Genomic DNA, 23,267 nt, shown 5'->3' with positions numbered 1-23,267 from the left:
CCCATGAGGTCCATGATTCCCTCGACGCAGAAGCTTTAGACTCTGCTTCATGTTAATCAACTGTTTCATCTACCCCCCCTCAACACACACTATATGCACACAATATCGCAAAACCCTTTCAAGGCATCCCAAACAATGGAGTCACCTGCTTGCGGTTGTATCCAGGTTGCTGGTCGATCACTGCAAGATTTGGAGCCCAGCATCTTCCCGGCATTCGACGTGGGTGAGAAGAACGAGTCCGATCCCCCGGGTTTCACCAGTCGGTTGGGATGCAGTATACCCGGGGATCTGCCTCAGACGTGCAGTGTTCTATGCACAGCATGGGGAGTTCTTCTCGGATGTTTCACTGGACTTGAGACTGTCTATTATGGCTTTGATTGCGACCATAGCCTCACCACAACCTCAGGACGTGGACATGATGTTACGCCAACTGCACAACTGAATGTGCCCGCCAATCAGAGCGTTCAAAGCATCCTGGCCGGCGACTTTTGCACCCTGCTGTTCCTACCAGAGACCAGGGCACAAACGTTGTTCAACACCACACTTTCCATCCGCAACCTTGCCCGCAAGCCGAGCAATGATAATGATGAAAGTCGAGCGAGGAGCCAGGATTCTGTTTCATGGTGCAAGATCCGCATGTCCGTGGACCCTAGCACTCTCGATACCATCCTGTCGTGGGACCTCGCCTTCATGACCCGAGAACAGGCGGCGAACATCAGCAACACTTATGACAAGATTGTCAGTGAGATGATCAACCACCCGGAGACTCTCATATCAAACCTAGACTGGTTTGGTGACCGAAACGAGCGGCAAGTCCTGGAGTGGAACAGCAACCCAAAGAGCAATGTGCAGGAGTGCATACACCAAGCCGTGTCCAAGCATGGTACATTGCGACCTGATGCAGAGGCTGTTTGCGCTTGGGACGGGAGCTTTACATACTCCCAACTTCTATCTATCTCGGATCGCCTCGCTCGTCGCTTACAAGCCTCAGGCGTAGGGCCCGAGATCTTTGTGCCGATTTGCTTCGACAAGTCCAAGTGGACTGTCGTTGCAATGCTGGCTGTGCTCAAAGCAGGCGGCATCTTTGTGCCTCTTGATCCTACACACCCATTACCGCGCCTACAGTCCCTGGTACACAAGGTGCAAGCCCAGACTATCTTGTGTTCTCCCCAGCACCAAGCCATGCTAGAGAGTGTGGCGGCCGAGTTGATCGCCGTCGACGACCAACTATTCATGCAGCTGGCCGAGCACGACGGCAGCGAGGTCGACTGTGGCTCATGGAGCAACGGCGCGTACATGATATTCACAAGCGGTACCACCGGAGTTCCGAAGGGTGCATTGATTCAGCATGGGGCCCTCTTGTCAAGCGCCCTTGCTCATGGACCTGCCATGATGATGGATTCCAACACGCGATCACTACAGTTCGCCGCGTCTACTTTTGATGTGAGCATCACCGAGATCCTCACGTGCTTGGTTCTGGGTGGCTGTGTCTGCATACCCAGCGAGGATTCGCGGCTAAACGCCATCGAGGAAGCCATCACGCAGCTCCGAGCCAATTGGGCGCTGTTGACGCCAACCTTTGTCAAATTCATTGATCCTGCCAAGGTGCCGTCCCTCTGCACACTTGTTACTGGCGGTGAAGCCATGACGCAAGCCGTCATTGACTCGTGGTCTCACATCAACCTCATCAACTGCTATGGCCCTGCAGAGACGTCTGTAGTCTCGCACGTACACCGAGGTATGAGGAAAGGCAAGAACCCGCTGAATATCGGCCATCAGGTCGGCATTCATTGCTGGGTTGTTGATCGGTACAACCACGACCGACTGATGGCCCTAGGGGCTGTAGGAGAACTAGTCATTGAAGGCCACACGCTTGCAAGGGAGTACTACAAGGAGCCAGAGAAGACGAGCGAGGCTTTCATTGTTGATCCCGCGTGGACACGCAATCAACCACGGCAGAATGGCTACAGGCGCATGTACAAGACGGGCGATCTCGTCAAGTACAACCATGATGGTACCCTTCACATCGCCGGGCGCAAAGGCTCTCAGATCAAGTTTCACGGACAGCGCATAGAGCTGGGTGAGATTGAGCATCACCTCAACGTCAGTGCTAGTATAAAGCACGGCATGGTCGTCCTGGCCAAGGAAGGTTTCTGCAAAGGCCGACTCTTGGCCATTGTTCAGCTCAGCGATGCTTTGAACCAGGACCTAGTGCCCAAGGGCCAGCCCTACAAGTTGATTGACGGTCAACTCGAGGGGACTGCGCGAGTCAAAATCGCCGAGGCAAAGCAGCTTCTCGCCGAACGGTTGCCACCCTACATGATCCCTTCTATGTGGCTCGCCGTCGAGTTCATCCCTCGTCTTCAGTCAGGAAAGCTTGACCGCAAGCAGACTGCAAAGTGGGTTGATGACATGAACGAGGTTCTGTACCGACAACTCAACCCTGTCACGGCCACCGGGTCCTCAGAGGACCTTGAGTTTTCCAGCAAGACCGAGTCGGAGCTACACAAGATCTGGATGCACGTTCTGAACCTCAAAGTGGAACAGCTTGGCCTTGGGCAGTCCTTCCTGAGCGTTGGCGGCGACTCCATCTCGGCGATGCAAGTGATGAGCGAGTGCAGGAAACGTGGCCTGGGCCTGACCGTCTCGCAAATCATTGCTTGCAAATCAATCAGAGCACTGGCAATGCAGGTCAAGGATATCGATAGGCCATCGTTCCATATGGAGACTCTGGAACAGCCGTTCGAGCTCTCGCCCATACAGAAGCTCTACTTTGCTAGGCCCAACCACACCCAAGGCCATTACAACCAGAGCTTTCTCCTCCGCACAAGCCAGCGCATTCTTGAGTCAGATATGCGCAAGGCCATGGAGACCATTATATCGAGACACTCGATGCTCCGTGCCAGGTTCAGCCAGGGCGCCACCGGTGAATGGAAACAGCGAGTCACCAACGAGGTTGCGTCCTCGTATCGCTTGCGTACCCTAACTCTGGCTTCGAGTGAGGAAGTTGGCCGCTCCCTCGTTGACAGCCAGACTTGCCTTGAGATTACAAATGGGCCGTTATTGGCTGCTGATCTCATTGATATAAATGGGGAAGAAGAACTCTTGTTCGTGGTCGCGCATCATCTGGTCATTGACCTTGTCTCCTGGAGGATCATTCTCCAGGAGCTAGAAGAGCTGCTACTACGGCCTGAAGTGGTCCCTGGTACAGATAGCCCGTTGCCTTTCCAGGTCTGGTGCAAGATGCAGTTGGAACATGCCGAGACCCAGACACCGGAGCAAGCGCTGCCAATCCACGGCATCCCTGACGGGAACGCCGAGTACTGGGGAATGGTGGACACACCCAACGTCTACGGGCAGATGGCTCGTGAAGGCTTTGAAATTGGACCTCGGCAAACATCTCTCCTCCTGTCAAAATGCCATGAGTCGTTGCGCACCGAGATTCCCGACGTTCTCCTGGCCGCCATGATCTTCTCCTTTGGCCAGACCTTCACGGACCGCCCGATCCCGGCCGTGTTCGCTGAAGGACACGGCCGGGAACCCTGGGACACATCCATCGACCTTTCCAACGTGGTTGGATGGTTCACAACTATTTACCCGGTCTTTCCTGGAGCGGAGGCGCAATCCAGTCTCGTTAACACGGCGAAGCTGGTCAAAGATGCACGGCGCAAAGTTCCCGACAGTGGGAGGCCTTACTTTGCGAACCGGTGGCTGACAAAAGCGGGCGATGACGCCTTTTCCCGTCACTGGCCGCTCGAGATTACCTTCAACTACCTTGGCCAGTATCAGCAACTGGAGCGCGAGGGTGCTCTATTTACCCCTGTGAGCGATATCGCTGGCGAGGTCAAGGGGGCCACCGACGGTGCAGACGTTGGCCCGTTAACAGCTTGTATTTCCCTTTTCGAGGTTTCTGCTGTCATCATCAAAGGCTCTCTCCGGTTCTCGTTTGTCTTCAATCAAAACATGAACCACCAGCCCGAGATTCGCCAGTGGATTGCTTCTTGCCAACAGAGTCTCGGCACCCTGATTGAATCTCTGAGCGTCATGCCCCCTGAGCCTACGCTGAGCGACTTCCCACTCCTATCCCTGACCTACGACCGCCTTCGACTACTGAAGGAAGAAAAGCTCCCCGAGGCTGGAGTTGGATCCATGGATCTAGTCGAAGATGCCTACCCTTGCTCTCCCATGCAATCGGGACTCTTGATCAGCACGACAAAGAACAGCGCCTTTTACGCCGCTTACACACTCCATGAGGTCAAAAGCAGAAGCGGTCTGCCTGTGGACGTCACCAAACTTGCCAATGCTTGGAAACGCTTGATTGAGTACCACCCCATGCTCAGGACCATCTTCGCTGAGAGCGTGGCCCAGCAAGACTCCCTCTACGATCAGGTAGTTCTCAAGGAAGTCGACTTTCCGCTCATTGTGTCAGAGAAAGATACAAAAGAGGACGCACTGGCCGCTCTGAGCGCCCCGCCTCTGCACCAAAGAGACAACTCTCAACTGCTGCATCACTTTGAGGTTTGCACAACCAAGAGCGGTGAAGTCTTTTGCAGACTTGACATTAGCCACGTCATCATGGATGGTACCTCTCTGTCAATCCTCTTCCGGGATCTCGCCATGGCTTACGAGGGTAGCTGTGGATCCGGTGAAGGCCCGCTGTACCGCAACTACATCAAACACCTCCAAGATCAGGCCATTCAGCCCGGTATTGACTACTGGAAGTCATACTTGGCGGGTGTTGAGCCGTGCCATTTTCCCGTTCTCGATGACGGCAATGTTGCGGAATCAAAGGACTTGAGATACCTCAGGGTCAAGTTTGGCGAGTTGGCGGAGTTGCAAAGCTTGTGTGACGATCGGGGAGTCACCATTGTCAACGCTATATACGCTGCCTGGGCGTTGACGCTGCGGCTTTATACCACCTCAGAGGAGGTCTGCTTCGGCTATCTCACATCTGCTCGTGACTTGCAGATCCAAGGCATCCGTGACGTTGTCGGGCCCGTCATCAACATCGTGCCATGCCGCGTCAATGTTGGTGCGTCTACCACTCTGGGGGACGTCATGGGCCTCGTGCAGAGGGACTACCTGGATAGCCTGGATTACCGGCACACTCCCTTGGCCGAAGTCCAGCACGCACTGCAGCTCTCCGACGTCGCTCTGTTCAACACCGCCGTGTCGTACAGAAAGCTGCTTCCTACCCTACAGAACCCTCCAGACCTTGTATTCGAGGAGTGTCGCCCTACGTATGATCCCGACGAGTACAACGTGTCCGTCAACATCGAGGCAGGCGACGACGACATGGCTATTGACCTAATGTACTGGTCAGATACCCTGTCAGATGGGCAGGCCGCGAATGTTGCCAGCACTTTTACTAAGGCGCTTAGTAATGTGCTTCATTACTGCAACGAGCCCGTTGCTCAGCTCGATCACCTCGGTTCCTGGCACCGCCAGCAGCTCTGCGAGTGGAACAAGCAGATGCCCGAAGCCGTTGAAAGCTGCCTCCATGACTTGTTCAAGCAGCAGGCAATGTTGCGCCCAGACGCTCCCGCGATTGCTTCGTGGGACATGGATTTCACCTATGCTGAGCTTGATGACGCCTCTACCAAGCTTGCCCGTCACATCATCGCCTTGGGTGTTGGCGTGGAAGACTTTGTGGTCGTCTGCTTCGACAAGTCTGCTTTCGCCATAGTGGCCATGCTCGCCATCTTGAAGGCGGGTGGTGCATGCATACCACTCGATCCAGCGCATCCGGATACTGCGTTGCGACTTCGTTTCGAGGACACAGGCGCGTCTGTGGCTCTCGTGTCCCCTTCTGTGGTGTCCAGGATCAGTACCATGGTCAAGACAACAGTAGCTGTAGACGCCCAGCTGCTCCAGGCCATCTCCATGACACAGGAGGACCCTGTCCTTCCCCAAGTCACACCCCACAACGCCTGTTTCGTCATTTACACCTCCGGTAGTACCGGCAGACCCAAGGGCGTGGTGCTAGAGCACAGGGGGATTGCCACCAATGCTGCGTACTCGGGCCCCAGGTTGGGTTATGAGCAAGACTCAAGGGTGCTGCAGTTTGCCTCTCACACCTTTGACAACAGTCTTGCCGAGATATTCACTACACTTACCCGTGGAGGCTGTGTATGCGTACCTTCGGACTACGAGAGGCTGAATGATTTGGCTGGTGCCATCAACCGCTACGGAGTCACCTTGGCCGATATCACCCCTACCGTCGCTTGCTTTCTCCACCCGTCCGACGTCCAGACCTTGAAGACGTTGGCTCTGGGCGGCGAAGCTGTGACTGCCAAGTGCGTTGACATCTGGCGCGACTTTGTATCTCTGCAATGTTGCTACGGACCTTCGGAATGCTCCGTCAACTCGACCTACAGTGGCGATATTGCCGAGCCAGGTAGAGCCACAAACATCGGCCGCGCCATCGGCAGTGTCGCTTGGGTTGTCGATGCTAGCGACCACAACTCTCTGGTCCCCATTGGGGGCGTAGGAGAGCTTCTCATAGACGGCCCCATCGTCTCGAGAGGCTACCTGAACCTCCCCGAGAGAATGGCACAGTCCTTTATACCTCCACCTGCCTGCGTGGAAGGAATACTTCAAGGCGTCGACCTGGACCGTAAGCTCTACAAGACCGGTGACCTGGTATGCTGCAACTCCGACGGTACTCTTACGTACTTGGGGCGAAAAGATACCCAGGTCAAGCTCAACGGCCAGCGCATCGAGCTTGGGGAGATTGAATATCACGTCGAAAAGAAGCTTCCCGAGAGCTGGTTGTCTGCTGTGGAGCTCATTGTGTCTGAGGGCAGGAAATCTCTGGCCTGTTTCGTCTGTGCCGATGCAGATGCCTCTCTCCCCGACAACAGCCACGAAAGCATCGTACTGGACATAGACGATGCATTTAGGGCTCTCGCCAAAGCATTAGAGGAGCATCTGACTATCCTGGTTCCCGCTTACATGGTTCCATCCGTGTGGCTGCCCATACGCAAGATGCCACTCACTCCGTCTGGGAAGTTGGACCGGCGCAGCCTCCGACTATTGGCGCAGGCGGTGCCGACATCGCTGATGAGCTCCTACAAGCTCGCCTCCAAGTCTGGCAGGGCCCCATCGAGCGAAGCGGAGAAGAAACTGGCCGGCATGTGGGCTCATGTGCTGAACATTGACGTGGCGTCCATCGGCGTCCAAGATCATTTCTTCAGGCTTGGAGGCGACTCGATCAACGCAATGAGACTTGTGACGCTCGCACGGCAGTCTGACATCAATTTGACCGTGGCTAGTATCTTCCAGAAGGCGACCTTACTGGATATGGCCAACTCGGCATTCCCCATGTCCAAGGCTACACTCACAGTCGTCCAGCCGTTCTCGTTGCTACCCGACGTGGCCTCGATGGATGTGTTGCAGCGAGAGGTTGCGGCGTTTGCTCGCATTAATGTCGATGCTATTCAGGACATGTACCCTTGTACCGCAACACAAGAGGGTCTTATGGCGCTTTCAACCAGAGAGCCTGGGGCATATGTTGCCCAGCTCGTCTATCGCCTCCCGGACAACATAGATACCGTCAGGTTCAAGAGGGCCTGTCATCTCGTTGTCCAGGCTGAGCCCACACTACGAACAAGGATTGTCCATACCGATGATGCTGGGTCAGTGCAGGTCGTGTTGGCCGAGGATGCCCCCGAATGGTCTACGGTGTCCAGCTTATCCGATGCGGAGCAGTCTCGGCGCCAGATTCCTCTTCACAACGGTGGAAGATTGACCGACTACAACCTCATTGCCGATGGTTCTACCGGCGTCTTCTTTGTCTGGACTATTCACCATGCGCTCTACGACGGTTGGTGTCTACCTCTGATCCTGGACAAGATCAAGAGATGTTATCAAGAGGCTCCTCCAAGCCCGGCACAGCTCAGCGGCCCCTCGTACTCCAACTTTATCCGGTATCTTGCAGGAATTGACTTGGATCAAGCAGGCGAGTTCTGGAAGTCCCATCTATCCAACGTCTCAGCCCAGCACTTCCCACGTCTGCCCAGCCCTGATTACCAGGCAAGTGCTAGCAGTCTGATGATTCACAAGGCAGACCTGATCCGCCAGTCTGGATCAGAGATTACGGCTGCCACGAGGATCCGCGCTGCTTGGGCTTTGACGGTTTCCATCTACTCGGCATCAGACGACGTTGTCTTCTGGGAAACCGTCACGGGACGTGATGCCCCTGTCCCTGGGATCGAGGAAACGGTGGGAGTGACGTTGGCGACTGTACCGATGCGGATGGTGCTGGAACCGTCGACAACGGTTGCTGAGCTTCTCGGCTACGTTCAAGCTCAGTCGGCAGCGGTGAGAACGCACCAACATACCGGTATTCAGTACATCCGGCGCATCAATGCCGACACGGCTCTTGCGTGTGGCGCGCAGAACCTCGTGGCCATCAATCACGGGTCGCGAGAGTCAACCGATTCCTTCTGGGACGAGCAGACCAACGAGATGGCTGGCACCAACTTCTATTCATACCCCCTCATGCTCTCGTGCCACATTGGAGATGGCGAGCTTGAGACTGTTGTCCATTTTGACCCGGACGTCATCTCAGCATCGCAGATGCAACGCGTCATGGACCAGTTCGCCTTGATGTTGCAATCCGTCTCATCTTCTGAACTGATGAACGACAAGGTGGAAGACCTGTCCATTTTGACCCCCAATGACCTTCAGACACTGCAAGATATGAACCGTGCAACAACACCACTCGTGGATCGACTCATACACCATGTCATTCATGATCAGGGTATTGCTCAAGCCCAAGACAAGCCGGCCATTCACGCATGGGACCAAACGCTCACATATGCAGAACTGGACTCTCGATCTACCAACCTTGCGTGTGTCCTGGTTGAGAACGGCGTTGGTGTGAATTCCATTGTTCCATTCTGCATGGAGAAATCGTCCCTTGTCGTCGTCTCCATCTTGGCCATTCTGAAATCGGGTGCTGCGTTCGTCCCACTTCACCCGGCACATCCAGATGCCCGAATCAACGACATCCTTGCCGATGTTGATGCTACTGTTGTCCTAGCCTCCCCCCAGTACGCTGAGCGCCTGGAGAATCTCGGAACAAAGGCAGTCCAGGTCTCACGGGCCTTTGTTCATGGCATCCCACCGCGCCGACAGCCGGCTGTTTCCGTGTCTACCAATAGCCCGGCCTATGTCATCTTTACATCTGGGACAACCGGAAAACCTAAAGGAACCATTGTAGGCCACTCGGCCTTTTGCACTGGTGCGACTGCGCATGGTCTTGCCATGGGCATGGACGAGTCATCTCGAGTTTTGCAATTTGCTTCGTATACCTTCGACGCTAGCATTATGGAGATGTTGACGACTCTTATCCACGGCGGCACAGTCTGTGTGCCCAGCGATGAGGAACGAATGGGTGATATTGTGGGCGCCATCAGCCGCATGCACGTCAATTGGGCTTTGTTGACGCCCTCAGTCGCCCAGCTGATCCAGCCGTCCCTTGTCCCTGAGCTCAGAACCCTTGTGCTAGGTGGAGAAGCCATGTCGTCTGCTCACATCTCTTCTTGGGCGTCATCTGTCCAGTTGATGAACGCCTACGGCCCTAGTGAGACTTCTGTCGTTGCTGCCGTCAACCCAGCCGTCACACTTGCATCTGACCCTTCTAATATCGGGCGTGCGGTTGGAGGTCTTTGCTGGGTCGTCGATCCGCGTAACCACAACCGTCTCTCCCCTATTTCTAGTATTGGAGAGCTTGTGGTAGAGGGCCCAATTCTCGCTCAGGGCTACCTCAAGAACCCCCAGAAGAATGCGGAATCCTTTATCACCAACCCAAGGTGGTGCTGCAAATTCCCTAGTGCATCTCTAGGCCCTGAACGCAGGTTTTACAAGACTGGAGATCTCGTCAAAATCGACGAGGATGGAAGTATTCTCTTCCAAGGCCGTAAGGACAATCAAGTCAAGGTCAACGGTCAGAGGCTCGAGTTGTCTGAAGTCGAACACCATCTCAGCGCAGACTCTGCCATTCAGTATGGCTTGGCGGCTGTTCCATCATCTGGACATTTCAAGGGGCGCCTAGTCGCCATCCTCTCTCTGCAGTCACTTGCAGGTACCAAACAAGATACGGCGGGAGATGAAGAGATGCAGATCGTTGGACAGTATGCTTCCCCGCAGTTGACAGGCATCCGCGAGCGTCTTGCAAGACACCTGGCGGCTTGGATGATTCCATCCTCGTGGATCGTCGTGAACCGCATCTATCTCCTTCCATCCGGCAAGCTTGACCGGAGGCGCGCTGTGAACTGGGTCGAGGCGATGACTCCTGAGCAACACCAACACCAACTGGTTCTCCAGGAAAAGTCTTTATTTGCCTTAGGCAGAGAAGCATCAGAGGTTGAGGTAAAGCTTAGGGCTGCCTGGGCTAAGGTTCTTAACCTCGAGGCGGAAATGGTGCCCTTCAAGCAGTCGTTCCTCCATCTGGGAGGCGATTCCATCTCTGCAATGCAGTTGATGGCCGTCTGCCGGTCTTCCAACATGAGTATCTCAGTTGGCCAAATCATGCAGAGCAAGTCCATCGTCGAACTTGCATCTCATGTCGTCACCACCGTTGAAGACATTGTGCATGACCAGGAGCGGGAGAACGAGTCTTTTGACTTGTCGCCCATTCAGAAAGTGTACTTTGAGTGTATGGGTACTGAGTCTACTCATTTCAATCAGAGCATGCTTGTGAGAACTGGACGGACAATCACTTCCCGAGAGCTATCGACAGCTTTGGACACCATCGTCAAGACACACAGCATGCTGCGTGCTCGGTTCTCAAACGCCAATGGCACCTGGTATCAACGTATAACTGGCAACGTTGCTGGCTCCTACAGCCTCCGATCACATGTGAGCGTGGGCCATGGTCGTCTCTCTGCATTGATCGAAGAGAGCCAGAAATGTTTGGACATTGTTGAGGGACCTCTGCTCGCCGCCGACGTTTTTGAGATGGAGGGAACCAGCAACCAAATGGTGTCGATTGTCGCTCACCACCTTGTTGTCGACGTGGTTTCCTGGAATATCATCCTACAAGATCTGGAGGGACTCTTGCTCTTGTCACCAGCCACCTACAGCCCTGTCAAGCCGCTCTCATTCCAGACTTGGAGCAATCTACAACGCGAGCAAGCTCAGGAAACGACACTGCAGAATGTGTTTCATGATGTTCCGATGCCTCAGCAAGATCTCTCCTACTGGGGAATGCAAGGCGTACCGAACCTTCACGGTGACTCAACCACCGAGACCATGGAGATTGCCATCGATGACTCGCTTCTACTCTTGGGTCCTTGCCACGAGGCCCTCCAAACTGATGTTGTCGATGTCTTGATAGCCTCGCTGTTGGCGTCTTTCCGCCAAACGTTCCCAGACCGCCCTTCAGTGCCATCAATATCCAATGAGGGCCATGGCAGAGAGCCCATGGATGACAAGCTGGACCTATCACGTACTGTTGGATGGTTCACCACCCTTTGCCCCGTCTACCTGCCCAGTTCCTTGCCCCCTGAGCCAGATTTTCTCGACATTGTGCGCTGGGTAAGGGACTTTAGGCGAAAGCTCCCCGGCAAGGGCCGTCCTTACTTTGCTCACAACATGCTGTCTCCGGAAAGCCAGCCGTCTACCCGGGAGTGGCCTGTGGAAGTGGCCTTCAACTTTCTTGGCCAGACACAGCAGGTTGGGTCTGAAGACTCAGTGTTCAAGTCACTCGATGGGGGCATGTTGGACTCTGTGAGTTCGGAAACCGACATTGGGGCCAGCGTCCCCCGCCTCGCACTCGTTGAGATCTCAGCCTCCTTCTCTGGCAGCAGATTGAGCTTCAGCTTCTCACTCAATCGTCACATGGATCGCCAATCATGTATCCGAAACTGGATCGGGGCTTGCAAGGACTGCATCCATAAGGCTGTTCAACAGTTGTCCCAGGTCAGACGCGAACAGCCAATTGCCGACCTGTCGCTTCTTCCCTTGACTTTCGGGGGTCGCTCCAGGATCGAAGGAAGGCTCACCGAACTGGGCATTGCCCATCTTGGCGATGTCGAAGCCGCATACCCATGCTCTCCAGCACAGCAGGGTATTCTCTTCGCCCAGATAAGAGACCCCGAATACTATTCGTACTCAATCACGTTTTCGGTGAATTGCGCGCAACCAGGCCATGGCGTAGACGTGCAACGCCTAGCAGATGCATGGGGACATGTTGTACAACGGCATTCCACTCTTCGAACCGTGTTTGTGGACAATTTGCTACAGGAGGGTGCAATGGATCAAGTTGTTCTCAGAAAGCATCTTCCCAACATGTCCATCTTCGAATGCTCCGACAATGAGCAAGCTGAAATACTTGATCAACGTTCACGGCTGGGTCTTCCCACCAGCCAGCCACCTCACCGTCTCAACATTTCAAAGGCTTCAGAAGGAACGGTCCTCTGCGTCCTGGAGATGAGCCATGCTATCGCCGATGGAACTTCGATGCCAATTCTGTTCCGTGACCTGGCTTTGGCGTACGAGGGTGCCTTGGCCGCAACCACTCTTTCCGTCTACAGCGACTACGTTGCTTACTTGCAGCGAAGCCGGAGCTCTCGCAACGTGGACTACTGGAAGGACTACCTGACCGGATTCGATCCTTGTCATTTACCGTCTCTGACTGATGGAGCCACGGAGCCCAAGGTTCTGCGAGCGCTCGACTGGGGCATCTCCCACGCAGCCGACCTCCAGGCATTCTGCATCGAGAGAGGCGTCACGTTATCCAATATACTGCAGCTAGCCTGGGCCCTGGTGCTTCAGGCATACACGGGCCTTGACGACGTAGGGTATGGGTGCTTGGTCGCTGGGCGGGACATCCCCGTCCGCGACATTGACGAGGCAGTCGGCGTCTTCATCAACATGTTCGTGTGCCGAGTGCGCCTTGACCCCTCTACTAGTCTCGGCGATGTCATCAAGACTGTCCAGGAAGACTTTGCGGCAGCGATGAACCATGAGCATGTCTCGCTTGCTGACTTGCAACACGCAATGGGCATAACCAATGAACCTCTGTTCAACACTGCCTACTCGTTCCAGAGAAGGTCCGTCTCCAAGTCCATGGCTACGGGTCCTATCTCGTTCGACGTCAGTGACGCCCAAGATCCCAGCGAGTACGACATGACCGTCAACGTCGAAGTTTGGGATTCGAACGTGGAACTGCAGCTGTGTTACTGGACAGACAAGATTTCCGATTCACATGCCAGTAACATTGCCTCCACATTTGACCAGATTCTGACTTCAATTGTGACGTGCGACCTGGAGGTGCCGATAGGACAACTCAATACGCTCAGCCACCACTGTTTGCAGCAGCTGGCGTCGTGGAACAATGCTGAGCCTGAGTTCTTGGACAAGTGCGTGCATCACGTCTTCGAGCACAACGCCCAACAACGACCCAGCGAGACACCGGCTATCCAGGCATGGGATGCAAGCTTTACCTACCTCGAACTTGATGCGGTAGCTACAAAGCTTGCTTCGCACTTGGTATCTCTTGGGGTCAGGCCCGAGAGATACGTCCCCCTTTGCTTCGAAAAGTCAGCATGGACAGTCGTCGCCATAATGGCCGTTCTCAAGGCCGGCAGTGCCTATGTTTCGCTAGACCCTACACACCCGCCTGAGCGTGTCAAATTCCTCGTCCACAACGTCGATGCTGAGCTGATTCTCTGCTCACCTTCCTTGACACACAAGTTTGAGGGTCTGGGTATCCCGACTTTTGCTGTCGGCCCAGAGACGGTATCACTGCTACCTGATGTGCCGGTTGGCTCGCTTCGAATCCCGGTGACACCAAACAATCCGGCCTACATCATCTTTACTTCTGGCACAACCGGAACGCCCAAGGGCACGATCATCGAGCACGGTGCCTTTACCACTGGAGCCACGGCGCATGCCAAGGCTATCAAGATGACGTCGGCCTCTCGTGTCCTACAGTTCGCGTCGCACACGTTCGATGCCAGCGTCATGGAGATGCTGTCTACCTTGATAGTAGGTGGTTGCATCTGCATCCCCAGCGAGCAGGAGCGTATGAACGACCTAGCCGCTGTCATCACCAAGTTGAACGTCAACTGGACCCTGCTCACACCATCCGTGGCAAGCGTGCTCCGACCAGACAGTGTGCCTACCCTCAGAGTCCTCGTTACGGGCGGAGAAGCGATGTCAACGGACCACATCGCCAAGTGGGCGAACCACGCGGTTCTTATCAACGCCTATGGACCGAGCGAGACATCCGTCATAGCAACAGCAAGCACCAAAGTTGACCATGAAGGCAATATCCTGAATCGGGACCCTGCTACGATTGGGCATGGTGTCGGGTGTCGCTGCTGGGTTGTCGATTCGCGCAACCACAACCATCTCTTACCCCCAGGGAGCACTGGTGAACTTTTGATCGAGGGGCCCATTGTGGCAAGAGGATACCTGGGCAACGAAGCTAAGACGAGAGATGCATTCATCGAACACCCTCCATGGCGCACAGGAATCAAGCTCCATGGCGACCAGACATATGGTATGTACAAGACTGGTGATCTGGTCGCGTACAACTCGGATGGCTCTTTGAGCTATAGATCCCGCAAAGACACTCAGATCAAGCTCAACGGACAACGCATTGAGCTCGGCGAGATCGAACATCACGTCAAGGCCAGCTTGCCAGCCCATGTTCAGTCAGTCGTGGACTTGGTGGTTCCCCAGAGCCAGACATCAACCAAGGTATTGGCTGTGTTCTTCACCGGTGGCGACGAAGAGGTCGAGAATGCAACATCTCGAGAGACGGACGCACTTCTCCTACCCATGTCAAGGGCTTCTGCCGAACTGGGCCAGTCGCTCAAGACGGCACTCGGGGGTGCTCTACCATCACACATGGTGCCAACCGCTTATATCCCAGTGACCAAGATGCCGTGGACCTTGGCCGGCAAGCTGGACCGCAGTAAACTCAAGGCCGTTGTTCAGTCTATACCGCCTATGCAAATGGCCCCCTACAAGCTCGCCGGGGTCAGGCAAGAGCGAGCCCCTGTCACATCGATGCAGCGCAAACTGCAGAAAGTCTGGGGCAAGATCTTGGGCATCAATCCTGGCAGAATCAGCAGAGACGATAACTTCTTCAGGCTCGGCGGTGATTCCGTTGGCGCCATGAAGCTTGTCGCCGCCGCCAGGATGGAGGATGTTGTGCTCACAGTCATGAACATCTTCAAGCATCCCGTCTTGTCGCACATGGCAACATCATGCAAACGCGCCAATGACGCTCCCATCACTTTCGTGGAGCGTCTATCGCTACTGAGAGACGTTGCGTCTCCCTCTCTGTTTGATGACATCGCCGAACGTTGTACCATCCAGAGGAGCCAGATCCAGGATGTGTATCCGTGCAGCTCCCTTCAAGAAGGTCTTGTAGCTTCATCTATTCAGCAGCCGGGCGCATACGTCGCAAGAAATGTGTTTGAGCTGCCTCCTAGCATCGGCATTGACCGTCTCAAACTCGCATGGCAAAAGACTGTTAACCAAGTCGACATCTTAAGATCACGCATCGTCAACGCCCAATCTCTCAAGTCCTACCAAGTTGTCATTGAGCCTCACGAAATCGAGTGGGATAACTACAGCAGCCTTGAATCCGCCATTGCTGAGACCCGGCCAGTTCCGGAACACAACGGCAGTGCCTTAGCCCGGTACGCAATTGTCAGCTCGGCTGATTCTGGCTCCCAGTACTTTGTGTGGACTGTCCATCATGCGCTATACGATGCTTGGAGCATGCCTTCTTTGCTCAAGTTGGTTTCGCAATGTTACCACCGAGACAGCGCTGAAAGCCTCAGTCCGGCTGTTCCCTTTGCCAATTTTGTCAAGTACCTGGCCGACATCGACGTACAAGCCTCGGATGAGTTCTGGAAGGCTAGGCTCCAAGGCGCTTCCCTTGCATCTCACTTCCCAACCATGTCCTCCACGACAGGCGCTGAATCATCTCATGTATCTCTGAAGCATACGATTCAGTACAAGAGAGGGGACCTCGGTATGGACGTAACTATCCCACAAGTCGTTCGAGCGGCATGGGCTCTTGTCCTCGGGTCTCAAACCGGCTCAGATGACGTCATCTTTGGCGAGACCTTGTCAGGGCGTGATGTTGCTCTTGACCGTGTGGAAGACATCATGGGTCCAACCTTGACCACTGTGCCTTCAAGGGTTCAGATCGATCGGGCCGCTACTGTTGGTGACTTCCTGAGGACCCTTCATGAGCAGGCAATCGAGGTGATCCCTCATCAGCATGCTGGTCTCCAACACATCAAGCGCCTTGGGGCCGCCATGGCAGCTGCCTGCGACTTCAGGAACCTGCTGGTCATCCAATCTACCGACGATACAACAAGGGAGCAGGACTTGTTGCAGCCACTGGAAGGCGACATGGAACAAGCAAACTTCTTCACGTACCCGCTGGTTGTCGAGTGTTATATCGAGGCTCACAGCCTGGTCTTGGTGATCCACCATGATGAGGCTGTTGTGACAAGCTGGCAAGCAGAGCGAATCTCCCGTCAATTCGAATCCATGTTGGAACAACTCATCCGTCTGTCGCGAGAGCCCACCCGCAAGGTCATGGAGCTTCGACTCTACAGCCAAGAAGATGTTCAAATGATCAAGGAGTGGAACCACCAAACTTCTGAGCCTGTCGAAGAAACCATTCCCAGCTTGTTCTGGCAGTCAGCCACGATGCAGCCCGATGCCACCATCATCCGCGCTTGGGACGGCCATCTCAACTACGATGCCGTCTCACAGTACGCCGTCCGCCTCGCCAGGCTACTCGTACAGAAGGGAGTACGAGCTGAAACGCTGGTTCCATGTTGTATGGACAAGTCTCTCTGGACGACGGTCGCCATGCTTGCTGTGATACTCGCTGGTGGTGCTATCGTTGGGCTAGACCCTGCGCATCCCCCGGCTCGCCATGCAGAAATTACCCGCGACTGTGCGGCCCATCTTGCTCTGTGCTCACCACAGTATCAAGACCGTTTCAATGGCCTCGTTGAATCTGTCGTTCTGGTCAACGCCGACTTGTTCACTGCTGACCTGTCGTCCCCGCAAGACCTGCCAACCGTTACCAGTCGAGATGCCGCATTCGTCATTTACACCTCCGGCAGCACTGGAAAGCCAAAGGGCATTGTGATTGACCATGGCTCGTTTTGTGCGAGCGCCAACGCCTTCATGCAACGCATGAATCTTACCTCAACGTCGAGTGTCTTCCACTTTACATCTTATGCGTTCGACATTGCAATGGGAGAGACGTTTGGCGCCCTGACTAGCGGTGCTTGTCTCTGCATTCCCAGCGAGGAGATGAGGCTGACAGACCTTCCGGGTGCCATGAACACCCTCGGAGCCACTTGGGCCTTCTTGACGCCCTCGGTCGCCAACATTCAGGATCCCTCCAAGTTCAAGACACTTCGAACACTCGTCTGCGGAGGAGAAGCAATGACCCCCGAGACCATTAGTACCTGGGCAGACAAAGTCGAGTTGATGAACGGCTACGGGCCAGCCGAGTGTACGATTTTTGCCGTTGCCAACGCAGACGTCTCCGTTACCAGGGACCACACACAAATCGGTCGCGCTATGTCTGGCGGCCACACGTGGGTTGTCGATCCCAGAGACCACAACTGCCTCGTACCCGTGGGCTGTGTGGGTGAACTGCTCATCAGCGGTCCTATCGTGTCTCGTGGTTACTTGAACGACAGCACAAGGACGGCTGAGTCGTTCGTCGAAAACCCCGCGTGGATGCACTGCTTCATGAGCGAGGTGCATCACCCACGACCCCTGCGTCTCTACAAGACGGGTGACCTGGTCAAATATTGTTCTGATGGAACACTGGTTTATATGGGCCGCAAGGATCACCAGGTCAAACTCAATGGCCAGCGCATGGAACTTGGCGAGATTGAAGCTCGTCTAGAGTCTGACCCGTGCATTCGCCATGCCCTCGTCTCTCTGCCCAAGTCTGGGGTCCTCAAGGATCGTCTGGTGGCGATCGTTTCTCTCGAGCAACTTGTGCCTGACAAGTCATGTCTTGAATTATCAGAGTTTGTTCTTGTGTCTGCTTCCACGGTTGAACACGCTCGAGCTCAGATTTCCGCATTTCAAAACCATCTATCTGAGAGCCTCCCACCCTTCATGATACCATCAGCTTGGTTTGTGGTTGAGGCTATTCCCCTCTTGCTGTCTGGCAAGCTCGATAGGACCAGTGCTCAGGTATGGCTCGTCAACATGGATTCGGAGACGTGTGGCATGGCACTCAGTCCAGAATACACTGAAGACGTCGTGAACTCCGAGATGACATCCGTTGGACGGCAACTCAGACGTATCTGGGCGTCAGTCCTAAACATTGCTGACGAGACCATGCCCATGAACCGCTCCCTTATCAGCGTCGGTGGAGACTCCATCATGGCTATTCAGATCACCACTCGCTGCCGGGACCAAGGCTTGAGATTATCCATGCAGCAAATCATGAAGGCCAAGTCTATCACTGAGTTAGCCACGCTCATCGAGACGGAAGACCAACAAACACGGAAAGACTTCCCCGAATATGAAGAAGAAACCGATCAAGCATTTGAGTTGTCGCCAATCCAGCAATTCTTCTTCAACAACAGCTCCGACAAGGACCTCGGAGACCGCTTCAACCAAAGCCAACTCTTGTCGATCAGAGACCCCATCGATGAAACCCGATTCAAGCAGGCTGTTGATGCACTTGTGCACCGACACCCAATGCTTCGCGCGCGCTTCAAGAGATCTCCTGATGGACTGTGGACCCAGCACATCGAGTCGGATATTGGAACTTCTTACAAATTCCGTTTCCACAAGTCCATTGCGAGGCCTGACATAGTTTCATCCATCGTCGCTAGCCAAAGAGATGTTCAAATTTTCGGTCCTGTTCTCGTTGTTAATCTCTTTGAGCAGCCTGATGGCTCTCAAGTGGTTTCGCTCGTGGCTCACCATCTGGTAGTCGATATCGTTTCCTGGATCAATGTCATCCAGGACCTCGAGACATTCCTCTCAACTACCTCTCCAGTACTCCCCAAACCCTTCTCGTTCCGGAAATGGCATGCAGAGCAGGTTGAACATGCTAAATCTCTCGAGAGACATGGAGACGGCTTGCTGCCATTCCCTGTGCAGCCTGCCGATTTGGACTTCTGGGGCATGTCAAGCACCACCAACACCTATGGAGATGTCATCCAGAGATCCTTTGTCCTGTCAGATACCGATGTCACATCTTTGGTACTGGGAGACTCGCACAAGGCACTCAAGACGGAACCTCTTGATCTGTTCATCTCGGCTCTGCTCAAATCATTCGGACAAATCTTTGAAGAGCGAGAGCTTCCAACTCTGTTCAACGAAGGTCACGGGCGTGAGCCTTGGGACGATACCATTGACCTTTCCCAGACCGTCGGATGGTTCACCTCACTCTGTCCCGTTCATGTGTCTCGACGCAACATAGACCCCGATGATATCCTCGACTGTGTCCGCAAGGTCAAAGACGTACGTCGCAGTATCCCAAGCAACGGTCGTCCGTACTTTGCCCGCTGCTACCTGACCGAGTCAGGGGAGCCCCATCGCAGCAACCATGAGCCCATGGAGGTTGTGCTTAACTTCCTTGGCCGTACTCAACAAACAAGCCAGGGAAATCCTCTCTTTGGCTCGGCAGATTTATCCATGACCGAGGAAGAATTAGCGGCCACTTCCGACGTTGCGCCCGAGACGCACCGTACAGCTTTGTTCGAGGTCTCCATATCCATTGTCGACCAAGGCATCAGCTTCACCTTCATGTACAACCAGCACATGCTCCATCAAGATCGCATTGAGGAATGGGTGTCCAACTGTGAGGAGGTACTCATCGACACTTCAAGAAGGCTCAGCGAGGCCACGCCTACTCCCACGCTGAGCGACTTCCCTCTCATGCCCATCGGCTACACGGAGCTGAAGGAGCTCGTGACCAGATCTGTTCCTGCTGCTCACGTCCGCTTCGGTGAGGTAGAAGATATATATCCCTGCTCGCCCATGCAGACAGGCATACTACTCAGTCAGCTCCTGGATCCATCACAGTATCTGTTCCATACTGTCCTTGAAGTAACTTGTCCCAGCGGTTCGACGATTGATACCGCGAAGTTGTCCCAAGCCTGTCACCAAGTCATTCACCGCCACCCTGCTCTTCGAACTGTCTTTGTAGACAGCGTCTACCGTGGTGGCTTCTTCGACCAGGTTGTGCTGAAGGCTCCTGAATCCCGAATCACCACCATCGAGTGTCGGGAAATCGACGTCATGGCAAGATTGAACGCCAGATCCCTCGAAAAGATCAACAAGAAGCACGATGGTCCGATGCTTCCTTACCAAATCACCATCTGTCAGACACCCCAGGGCAAAGTGTTCATCAAAGTCGAAATGAACCACGCTGTTACAGACGGTGCTTCCACGTCTGTCATGCTGCGTGAGATATCAAATGCATACACCAATACCCTGCCTTCGACCGAGGTCCCTTCCTACAAGGAATACATCCAGTACATCTCCAACCAGTCTACTGAGTCAAGTCTCAGGTTCTGGAGCAACTACCTCTCCGGAGCGCAATTCACCGGATTTCCAACAATCAATCCCGACATCACAGCTGTCCGCAGCCTGGGCTCTGTCGCGGTCGAGTTTGATCGATTTTCCGAGCTGCAATCCCTTGGCCGTGAGAACGGAGTGACGCTCTCGAACATGATCATAGCTGCATGGGCTGTGATACTTCGGGCCTACACCAAATCTGTGGATGTCAGCTGCGGGCTTCTCGCCTCGGGACGCGATGCCCCTATTGATGGCATTGACAACATTGTTGGCCCTCTAGTCAATATGTTGGTGTTCCGCTTTCGGTTTGCTCCGGGAATGCTGCTCAAGAGACTGTTCCTCAAAGCCCAAGAAGATTACATAGCAAGTCTACCGCACCAGCACTTTTCTCTCGCTCGCCTCAGCCATGCTCTGGGACAAGGGAAAGGAGGCTTTTTCAATACTGCCATATCCATCCAAAACGCCGGTTCACCGAGTGGCTCAGATCTCAACGCACTCACATACGAGCCAGTCGAGGCCTTTGATCCAAGCGAATACGCCGTTACCCTCAATGCCAACACCACTCACGGCGACGAAGGCATTGTCTTCCGTTACTGGACGGATGTTCTTTCAGATTCGCAAGCCGAGGACCTTGCCATCACATTGTCCGACTTGCTGAGTGATTTCATCGATCACTATGAGAGGGATATATCCCACTTGCGGCTCTTCAAGGGTCCACAGCTACCCACTAGTGGGCAGACGCACACACATGAGGTTAACCACTGGGCATTTCAACATGAGGATTCCAAATGCGAAGCTATAATCCACAACTCGACAAGCAGCGAATCTTCGACAGATCTCAGCGCAGAAGTTTTCTCGTCGCCCAATCCCTCTCATCCCTCTACTCGCGACCGAGATCATGTTCACCACAAGCTGTTGGCATTGTGGAGAGACTCTTTAGGCCTTGGAAGTGCTGAAATCTCCTATGATGACAGCTTTTTCGGACTCGGAGGTGACTCCATTATCGCCATGTCAATGGTGGGCAATGCTAGAGAGCTAGAACTATCACTCACCGTGGCCGACATTTTCAACAATCCCAACTTTGGGTCAATGCTCAATTGTCTCCTGGATCGATCATACAAGGATTACGACACGGCGTCAAGCAATGGCAAGTCGTACCTCTCAGACTCCAAGAACGAGGAATCAACCGATGTTGAACAAGCATACCAGCCCTTCTCCATGCTTGGCCAAGAGCATGCTGAGCAGTTCGTTCGAGATCATGTCTGCACTGTTGCAGGTGTTTCCCGAGCCAGCATCATAGACGTCCTCCCAACAACCGACTTTCAGGACCAGGCTATCGCAGGTAGCTTCTTAGACTCGCGATGGATGCTCAACTACTTCCACTTGGATTCTTCAGGGCCGCTTGACATTGGCCTGCTGAGAGAAAGCATCACAAACATCGTGACCTGTTACGACGTGTTGCGCACCGTCTTCGTCTCTCACCAGGAAAGATACTTGCAGGTCATCCTTCGTCATGTACAACCCCAGCTAACTGTCCACGACGTCGACGATATGGAGCAATTCACCTCGGAACTTGGGTCCAGCCATCGGGACGAAGTTCCGCGCCCTGAACAGTCCGCCCTCCGGTTCGTCGTGGCGCGACTCAAATCCTCGGCACGACACCGCATTTTCATCAGGATATCTCATGCGCAGTATGACGGCGTCTGCTTCCCTGCCATCCTTGAAGGATTGAAGGCTTGCTATGAGGGAGAACCTATCTTTCCCGCACCTTCGTATGCAACCTACATCCGCGGGGCATTGGGCAAGATCAATCCGGGCCACTACGCGTACTGGAAAGCTCTCCTGAAGAATTCCACTCCGACGCATGTTGTCCCACGACAAGGTACTTTGCTCCACACTGCTCCTACACAAGTGTTGAAAAGGGTTGTTTCCACACCCTCGCTCGCGTCTTTCAACATTACCACCGCCACTGTCGTCAAGGCCGCCTGGTCAACGGTATTGGCAAAGGTCACGGGCAAGGCCGATGTTGTCTTTGGCCACCTCATCAGCGGACGCAACGTAAGCAGCGTGCCCGGTATTGAGGCTATCGTTGGCCCTTGCTTGAATGTGGTGCCTGTACGCGTTTGTCACCAACCTTCTTGGACCGTACTGGATCTTCTTCAACACATCCAAAAACAGCAGGTGAACAACATGCCGTACGAATCACTCGGTTTCAAGGAGATCATTGACAAGTGCACCGACTGGGATGATGACGGAGCAAACGGCTTTTCCACTGTTGTCCAACACCAAAGCATGCCTCAGACAGGTGCTCTTGAAATCGGGGGGAACACGTACCAAGTTGGTGCAATGGCCTCACAAGAAGATGTGGCTGATTTCAGCGTCGTTACTACGCCACAAGACGCGAACAGCACAGAGATCTGCTTGCTTTATTCCCGAGACGGAGATGTAGACGCGGCCTTGGCAGAGGAGATGTTTGACTCTCTCTGCAGCAGTATCACAGGGTTTTCCGAGAACCCGGGCACCTTTGTTAGAGTTTCTTGAGACGGGTTTTTACCAAATGGAGGATCTTTTTTTTTTGTCTATTGTCTTTTTTTTCTTTGTAACTAACACTTTTTGTTAACTACGACTTGCCATTTGGAATGATGCGGCTTATCGAGACCTCTTTTGATTCTATATTTTCTTCCTCTTGGTTACAGTCCCTTGTGTTGTAG

At 54.1% G+C, this 23,267-nt stretch overlaps 1 protein-coding gene across 1 annotated transcript; it reads left to right on the top strand.

The window, feature by feature from the left end:
- Positions 1-135: 135 nt before the first annotated feature.
- On the top strand, positions 136-23,097 carry NCS57_01491600 (uncharacterized protein; the record flags this gene model as incomplete). Its single annotated transcript, XM_053064499.1, has 3 exons — positions 136-6,642; positions 6,697-15,764; positions 15,810-23,097. The coding sequence occupies 3 exons, from the start codon at positions 136-138 to the stop codon at positions 23,095-23,097; spliced, it is 22,863 nt and encodes a 7,620-aa protein (XP_052906127.1).
- Positions 23,098-23,267: the final 170 nt, after the last annotated feature.

This window comes from Fusarium keratoplasticum, chromosome 15 (genome assembly GCF_025433545.1).
Source record: "Fusarium keratoplasticum isolate Fu6.1 chromosome 15, whole genome shotgun sequence".
Taxonomy (NCBI): domain Eukaryota; kingdom Fungi; phylum Ascomycota; class Sordariomycetes; order Hypocreales; family Nectriaceae; genus Fusarium; species Fusarium keratoplasticum.
This window is presented reverse-complemented; position numbering and strand designations above follow the sequence as displayed.